The 8,799-nt window shown below is 40.4% G+C and overlaps 1 protein-coding gene and 1 long non-coding RNA gene across 8 annotated transcripts in view; one reads left to right on the top strand and one right to left on the bottom strand.

The window, feature by feature from the left end:
- The window catches only part of Hmgn3 (high mobility group nucleosomal binding domain 3), a 27,208-nt gene extending 26,738 nt beyond the window's left edge, over positions 1-470 (bottom strand). For 2 of the 7 annotated variants that reach the window (XM_005406911.2, XM_013505837.1), the window contains exon 1: positions 88-190. In XM_005406911.2, the coding sequence (XP_005406968.1) occupies positions 88-102 (15 nt within the window). In that variant the 5' untranslated portion in view covers positions 103-190. Of the gene's footprint in view, positions 1-87 lie in introns of all 7 variants that reach the window. The other 5 variants (XM_005406907.2, XM_005406909.2, XM_005406908.2 and 2 more) reach the window with 5 other exon arrangements.
- LOC106146909 lies at positions 395-8,068 on the top strand. The gene is made up of 3 exons (XR_001231538.1): positions 395-480; positions 6,619-7,095; positions 7,904-8,068. It is a non-coding gene; the product is annotated as an uncharacterized LOC106146909 (long non-coding RNA).
- The last annotated feature ends 731 nt before the right edge of the window (positions 8,069-8,799 follow it).

The raw sequence follows: 8,799 nt of genomic DNA on the forward strand, positions 1-8,799 counted from the left end.
CCCGAGGGCCGCCCCCCGCCCGTCCGAGCGCAGGGTCCGCCGCGCGCACCGCCGAGCGCGCCAGGACACCGCCGAGGACAGACTGACCTTTCTCTTCGGCATAGTGACCGTCGGGTCGGCGCCAAGGACTGCTACCGCCTGGGACTGCGCGCCCCTGGACGCCACCCAGCGCGCCGCCGCTCCCGCGCAGGGCCTTCGTCGCCCCGCCTCCGCGGCCTCCAATCACGAGCCCCGCCAGCCAGTTGCGACGCCCTATTGGCTGAGGTGGCCTTCTAAATTGCGCGAGGGCACGCCTACCGCCGTGCGCCCAGCCCAGGAGTGGCCGCTGGAGTTTGCACTTCGCTGAGAACGCTGCCTGGCGACTGAGCATGCCCAGTTCCCCCGGCGCCAGGGGCCGCGCGCTCCCGGGGCTACCTTGTAGTTCGGCTCTTTAGGATGGTCCGGGTCGGAGTCGTGTGTATCTTCATAGGAAGGAAAAGGGTAAGGGTGGGCAGTTACTCATAAAACTCTGTGTGTTGGATGATGCAGATATGTGAGGGAAGGACGGTGCTCTCTTCTGGAGGAGTATGGCGGTCTCTCAGGGTCTCATTTTCTCTGTAAATCTAGTGACAGCAGTCCCCCAACTCGCTTATCTCTGATGTTCCAAAATCTCACTCTAATTCAGCCAACTTTAAAGTTGGTGTGAACATGAATAGATTCTATTTCTTATGGAAATTGGGAAAATAAACGAGAGCAGTTTATTTTATATTTCAAACATATATTTAAATGAACCTGTCTTGTCATTTTTATTCATAATTTAATGTTTCTCAAAGTTCTACATTACAGAAAATATGTCGATTTCATAACACCGGTTTTACCCTGATCCCAAAACCAGTGAAAGACCTGAACAGAGCATTACAACTCAATATCCCTACACACAAAAGTAACCAACAGATTTTAGTAAATCAGACGCAACATCACTTAAAAAGATAATACATGACCAGTAAACTTTATCCTCAGAATGCAAAGTTGGTTTAATATCTGAAAATCAACCAATATAATATTCTGTTATTGTTCAATGGTATTCTGATCATACTTTGCTTACCCATCCTGAATTTGCTGAAACAATATACACAAAAGCCTGGTTTTGATACCAGCATGGGGGAAAAAAGATTTTGATCTGAATATTATTATTTTTCGTATCTCCTTATAGTCATTTCTATTCTTTTTCTACAGACCATCTGTTGTCATGCACAATTATGATGCTTTTATTCATTTTATGTGTTACAAGTTTCTATATTTTTTTTCTGTTTTACGTGCAGTAATTTATTTAAACTTCATAACATTCCATGAAGTTGATACACTTACGAGATAGCATCTTTGTTTCTTTTTTGCATGTTATACTTTGCTTTATTTGGTCATTCACCAATTTCAACTGACAAGTTTCTTTGTTTTTTTTCAGTTTTCTATATTTCATTATTATTTTTAATACTCATATTTCCCTACCTTTAATCAAAGTAGTGCCTATGTCCTTTTGACCTGATCCCAATTGTTTTTTCTTTTTTTGAGATGTTTTGTTGTTGTTGTTACTGTTGTTATTCTTTTTGGTAGTCCAGGCTGGTCTAGAATTCACTGTGTAGCTCAGGGTGGCCTTGAACTGGTAACCCTTGAACTGGTAATCGTGAGTGCTGGAGTTGCAGGTGTGGGCCACCACGTCTAGTTTCTAAATTGTCTCTGATATATTCCTTGCTCTGAGGCATTCAGTTGATAACAGTATACTGTACTCAGAAGAAGGAAGATAAAACCAGTTCATTGGTTTAGAGATGCATAAAAATGTAGAGGCTTTACCATTAAAAATAATATTTGTAATGAAGAATTCTTGGAAGAGTGTTATTAATTTGCCAAGTGCTTGATAGTTATGTGGGAAATATGTTGGGTAGCACTTGAAATTCACATTAAATTGTTTTTGTTTATGGAAATTTAAGGTGACAGAGTGAAGATAAGGCTAAGGTGAATTTTCACAGCTGTGATAAAAATGACTCAAAATTGGCCTTTTAGTTGCTATTTTTCAAGGCCAAATGCTCAATTAATAATAGCAAACAAAATTGTGATTTTTTTACTGCACATAATAAAATGGTTGCAATGCAAGTGAAGCTTCTGTGTAGAGTAAAGAAAGTTGATTTTAGGGAAACATGAATAAACTTCTTTTCATTTCCATTCCCTTCCTGCTCCTTTCCTGCTCAAAGCTGTTGGAGTCCTACACTGAGCCCAGCATTTTTCAAATAGCAATGAAACCACTTACAGAGTCATGACCATCATCGAGGTAGGGAAGGAGAGAGAAAGAAGTAGAGAAAGGGAAATGACAAGGCAAGGGAAAGAGAAAGGAAAGGCTGAGCATAAAAAGTATCAGAGTACATTTCACAGGGTAGAGATAAGGAGCTTATTATACAGTGATCATTTCCATGCGTGTAAGCGCACCCATGGTATACAGGGGAGGTGTGTGTGTGTGCTGGCTTTTGATGTGAAATGTAGTCTTACTACTGGTCTTGATGAAAAAAATTTAAAGTGCTATTTGAAATTCACGAGTGCTATTTCTATATTTACTAGTGCTATGTAGAAATAGCACTCATAAACTTTGTAGATCTTTGGCACTCCTGGAAAACAGGTAAATCTTCAACTCTTGAAAGTTTGAAGGGAAGGCATTTTGTATGTCATCTCCCCTTCATTTGTCCCTTCCACCCCTTTGAGGGAGAGCAGACAGATTTTTACCCTTAATAATGGCAACTTGCTGAGGAAGTCAGATCTAGAATTTGTTGCTCCTGATAGCTTTATAATTCCGGGTTATGTTATGGGTCCTCAGGAAACAGGCCAAAGAATTCCAAAGTGAATTCAGGTGTGACAAAACAACATCAACAATGACAAATAAAGGGAGGCAAGAGAATACTTTGTTCATATTTTATCATCAAGTCTCTAATTTGATTACATACTAACTTTTGAAAAGACCAGCATTAGTTTTTACAAAACAATCAGTATGATCCCAGAGCTGGTCTGAAGTCACATGGACTACCTGATAATAATGCAAATTCCAAGATCCCAGCTCCAAAATGCTGAATCAGAATTGTTGTGTGACTAGGCCGGGAAACCTGTGTGACTAGGCGGGAAATCTGCATTTTACATTATTCTTACAGTACGTTTGGGGATTCTAAAGTAGACCTCTGATATCAACAAATATATGTTCAATGCTGATACAGTCTTCCTTGCTTCTAGGACTTCTGTAGGTAGTGAAATCTGTGGATACGCAAAGTCCCTTTATAAAATGGGATAATGTTTGTATATAACCTGTGTATCCTTCTGTATACTTTAAATCACATCTAGATTACTTCTGGTACCTAATACAATGTAAATGTTAAGAAAATAGTTGTTATATTCTATTGTTTAGGGAACTATAACAAGGAAAAAAGGTATATATGTTTAGTACAGATAGTTTTTTCCTGGTATTTTTGAACTTTGGTTGAAGTGGTAAATGTGGAACTGGATACAGAGGGCCAACTGTACTTAGATCCTGATGGATGATATAGATCTATAAAATCCTTTTGATTTTGTAATGCACTTCCAAAGCAGGGGCAACATTCCTTGGGCAGAACTCTCCCAGACACCTCACTTTGTGCTCCATCTGTCAGTTGCAGGTCTGCTTGCTGGGCACTAGCTGCTTATTTCAGTTCTTCCTCCTGAAGGGTGATTAAAAGCTGTACATGTGAAGTTACCTAGAAAAGCACCTCCTCCATCTACTCAAGCACTGCTCCGGGCAGCTTGTTGAGCTTCCACAGATTAAAATAAAATCCCTGATCCCCAACTCTTCAAAGGGAACCTAATGTAAACCAAAATCCTGCAAGCCACTCCCTTTCACAGTGTTTTTATGTGAATAACTGGACAAGGTGATGTTACAACTTTTTTTTTTTTGAATCAGGGTCCTGCCATGTAGTTTAGGCTGGTCTTGAACTCACTGCATAGCCCACAGTGGCCTCAAGTTTGTGGTGATCCTCCTTCCTCAGTCTCCTGAGTGCTGGGATTACAGGCATATGCTACCACACCCAGCTTTATAACTATTAATAGCAAGAAAGGCCAGGACAGTCTGTGACTTTGCAGCAGGAACTCTTTGTTCTCCGGGCTTCAGTTAGATTTAATTTATGTGTAGATTCTTTACCCCAGGTGTGTTTTACATAGTTCTCCCCCGTCCTCAGTCTTTTAGGTTCTGTTTATGCTGTTTACCTCTCTTTCTTGCTGCTGCTTAAACTCACAGGAGTGTATTCACCTGCTTTTTGTAGCTCCCAAATGACTACTGTATTTGGAAATGAATTAGACATGCTCAGTAGGTAGAATCAGGGATTGGGCTGCATTTATTTAACCATCTCTTTCTGCCAGATCGTTAACGTACACTGTGCCAAGAGCCAGCCAGGTTCAAGGAGGCAAAATGTTATAGGCAGCTGAATTAGATAAAAATATAGGCAGTCAGACAGGGGCCAGGCCCTCGAAGGAGCCAGTGAAGAAGATGAGATACTTTGCAGCTGTAGGGGAGACAGACACCTCCAGCTGTGGGGCAGACCTCAAGACAAAAGATAAAACAAATGTGCCTACATACCTCCCTAAGGGTAAACATCAGGGATTGATATTCTAAATAGGTCTCTTATCACCTTAGGAAACCCAGGAACAGTCACTAACTTGACCCTACAGGAAAAGCCCCTGTTCTGTATTTTTGCCTGCTTGCTATGTGACTCGCTTCCCTATTTGATCCTGATATAATCAATTTTACGTAAACATTTATGCTTACAATCTTATTGGTAGACCATGGTTTTGTCCCACCCCATGCCCACGTAGAGAGTGCCCATGTTTTCCACCTTGGACCTGCCTCACCTTGTGGTTTTGCTCTATAAAAATCCCTAGAAGAGACAGGTTCCTGGGCAACCCACTTAGGCCCCCTTCTGTTCCTCTCTTGGACAGAAGCTTTTTTGTCCTCAATAAATATATTCTGCTGTTAACTTCCATTGTTCCTAAAATTCAGTCTGCTATTTTAGAGAACACAAACTCGTCCCAGATATCTTTCTGGTTGGGAGTTTCTTTCCCCTATATCAAAGGGAGGGAAATCCCCAGGGTTCACAGTGAGGACACATCAAAAGTAAGGATGACTCCCATTCCCCTAGGGAAAAAGCCAAAAGGTGCCAAAGGTGAGTTAGGAGTTGTTGCCAAGCACTGGGCCTGCGTTACACCTTCTTGGAGATGGTGACCATTGCCAGTGCACCCTCCACGGAGTCACACCTTGCTTTCCAAGCTAGTGATCTCAGCTGCTCAGTTTTGATGATTGTAAGAGACATCTAAGAGTTCCATCCCTGCCACTATTCATAGCCACCCTGCCTTTCATAGTAGGTAGTGCCGTTTCCCTTTTCTCCATGAAACAGAAAAAAAAAAAAAAGCAAAAGCCAGATTTATAGATAACAGAATCAAATTAATCATTCTGGAAATAGCAACTAGAGGTGATTTGTTGATTTTTCAGTTAGCTCTGTTAGTAACTATTGTAATTCTAAACCCCTGGATAAGAGTTAATGTAGCTCAGTTACATAGCACCTTCCTGGCAAGCACGGGGTCATGAGTTTCATTCCCGATACCCTCCACCCCAAAAGAGTTAATAGAGGCAATAAAATGAGTTTATAAATCAGACCTGTATGTGCAAGCACCGCATTGTCTCACTAGTGTAAAACCTGAAAGAATGAATAAAAACTAGGAGGTATGATAGATATTGTGAAATGAAAGGAAAATGCTCAAGGTAAAGGGCAACTGGGATGTGGGAAAAGAGAAGGAAAAGAAGGAGAAATTTTGTATGTGTATATACAGGACAGTTAACATAGTTGATCTACTGTCTTCTATTTCTTTGCTGAAAGAAACAGTTAATGAGTCCTTGATTGATCAATATTGCATGTCTCTATTTGTTTTCCTGAGAAACCACTTTGAAGATATCAATATGTAATACAACAAGCATTGTTAATTTCCTACCACTTTGTTTGTAACTCTGTATTGTTTGTATTGTTCTTTTGCTATTTTGTAAATGTTTGTCTGTTTGTTAATGTTTTCCTTCATTTTTAAAATAAAAAAAGACAAAAAATAAAATGAGTTTGCTAGGTCAAAATAAATTCTAGGCACAAGGCTCTGTATACGTTTTTAACCAGAAGTGGAAAGGAAAGTAGTCTGAAAATGTGCCATAATCTTTTAGGTTGCTTTTAACTATAGAATTTTTGTTTTTTAAATCTGAGCTCATGACATTACCATGGGAAATCACATCTTTTTTCACCCTTACCATTCTCATTCTCACTGCTATTTTCTAGAATCTGAAGGAAAAAAAGAACCTGTTACCCTTTTATATGTCAAAAAAATTTTAAAGTTTTATCTTTTTTAAGTAAACGCTTATCATATGTTGTGATTTTGTAGTCACAGGAGTGAATGTAAATCCAAGTCAATGAACTATGATCACATTACTTTACCTCTTTAAACCTTGGTTTTCTTGTAAAATGAAGAAAATGGTGTTTATCTGAGGCAGATATTGCTGGTTACTTGCCTAATATTCATGCTAACCTTCTTCCTTTCTAACAGAATTCTGATCTCATCAATAATCCTGGCCAAAACAAAACACTTTAGTTCCCTAGTTCTGCTGCAGATAGGGGTTGCTATGTGACAACATTTGTGCTCAAGAGACGAATGTGGAAGTCACTAGGTGGTAAACACTGCCTATAACTGGAAGCAGACCCAACTTTTTGCCTGTGTTCTTTTCCTCCTTCCATCCTGGAAGTTGTGCACATGCCTGGAAATAGAATAGTCATTTTATATCCTCTAAAGATGGAGACCACAAATTAAGGACGAAAGAACAGAAAGACGGAATCTCTGTCCCGGTCCTGGACTGCCTACTTCAGACCACTTATTCTACATGGAAAATGAACACCATACCTGACCAAGCCACTGTGGGTGCAACTCAACACTATCCCTAACCTATGCTCTACTTCACAGAACTGGTGATGATCCACTGCTAAACTGGGAATGCACATCTGGGAATCCACATCTGCCTGAAACATGGTACTTAGTGTATTATATCTTTTGATAAGAGAGAGAGTCCAGAAAAGTTTAATTTTTTCTGAATCCCTGAGAGCCTTATTACAGTTAGTGTGATTTTCTTAAAATTATTTTAAAGTAGGCAGGAATAAAAATGATTTTTTAAAAATCTAACAAAGGGTTACTGCTTTCATAATAGACTTTTAATATGTGGCTTTGGCTTAACAGCTGCTCGGGGGAATTGGGAAACTACTACTAAAGACTGAAGGAATGGAAATCCATGTTTTCTAGTGGTGAGACATTTACCAAAAGTGTCTGTAATAAACTAGAAGCCAAATCATATACCTAACTTCGGAGAAGAAGTTGAGGAAAGATTACTATTGCTGTTTATGGCATGTGTTGAGGTATTATAAGAAAGAGATATATGTTCAGAGAAGAATGTTAGCTTTTAAGTTTAAATAAAAAGGACTATTAGAATGTCTACAGATTCAGGGATTTATAAAGTCAGAAAAGGCAACTGCCGTCTATCCAAACTGTAACCTCAGGGAACCTAGTATTGGGGGTGGAGGGTAAGAGGAAGCGAGGGAAACAGATAGAGACAGAGAGAAAGAGAGGGAGGCACAGAGAGACAGATATTGAGTAGGAAGAGGCATTGAAGCAGGAGAGAGCGCTTGGAAATGTGATAAATATGTCTGCAAATGAATAGGTAAGGCGCCAACCAAGTTTAAACTTGTAAAAGCATTTTACTTATATTAGGTGTTGTGGTCTTGAATGAATGTGATTGTGGGTCTTTGAAATTCAAAGTGACTCTGAGCCTCTGTATCACCTATAGGCAGGAAGTAACTTGGGAAAGCTGCCCAACCTGCAAAGGAGGACCTTCCCCAGTTGCTGACATCAGTGAACAAGGAAACTTGTTGCAGTTTATATCCAGATGTCCCCCAAGAGCCTCTTGTGCTCATAGATGGCCCTTTTGAATTATGAGGGGACTGTAGTTAAATTGCTGTTAGGAGGTGGGGTCTGATTGAAGAGCCAGGTCACTGGGGTTATGATCCGGAAGAGTACACTGTATCTCCTTTCCCAGAACCTCCCTGCTTTTCCTCCCTGTTGTGATGTGAGCAGATTTTCCTCTGCTGTGCACTTCTGTCAGACTGCTTCCTGCCTTTGGAACCAGCCAACCGTGGGTTGGAAATGTGAGCCAAAATAAACTTCTCCTTCTTTAAATTGTGGATGTCAGGTATATTGTCCCAATAATGAGAAAGTGACCAAGACAAATTTTGGTTATTGGGTAGCCTGCTTCTAAAGGTGGCTCCCAGTTAAATGTTCCTGGGCTCTGGGTTACTTGCCTTTCTTTCTGGAGTTAGATTCCAGATTCTTCTCATCTTGAATGAAGAATTGGATGAAATGAGCCAAAAACAGTGCCAAAAGTTTATTTGAAAAGTGAGGGATGAAGGGGTATGAGAAAAATCAGCTCTGCTGAGTGAAGTTGAGCAGTGTAAAAGAAAAAGAAGATAAAAGCAAAAATAAAAGTACACACTGCATCTGGAAAATGCAGCATGGACTACCATGAGAGTCACGACAGGAAGGTGTTAGCATCTGTGTCCCTTATACTATCCAAATCATGAGGAAACCCACAGAAACTTCTACATAAGCCTCCTGACAGGTGGTGCTGGAACCCCATGTCTCAGTCTGACCTTAGGTGTAGGCCATCCTATTGAAAACCTGCCTGAG

The sequence above is a fragment of the Chinchilla lanigera genome, unplaced genomic scaffold (assembly GCF_000276665.1).
Source record: "Chinchilla lanigera isolate Chin_1 unplaced genomic scaffold, ChiLan1.0 scaffold00101, whole genome shotgun sequence".
Taxonomy (NCBI): Eukaryota; Metazoa; Chordata; class Mammalia; order Rodentia; family Chinchillidae; genus Chinchilla; species Chinchilla lanigera.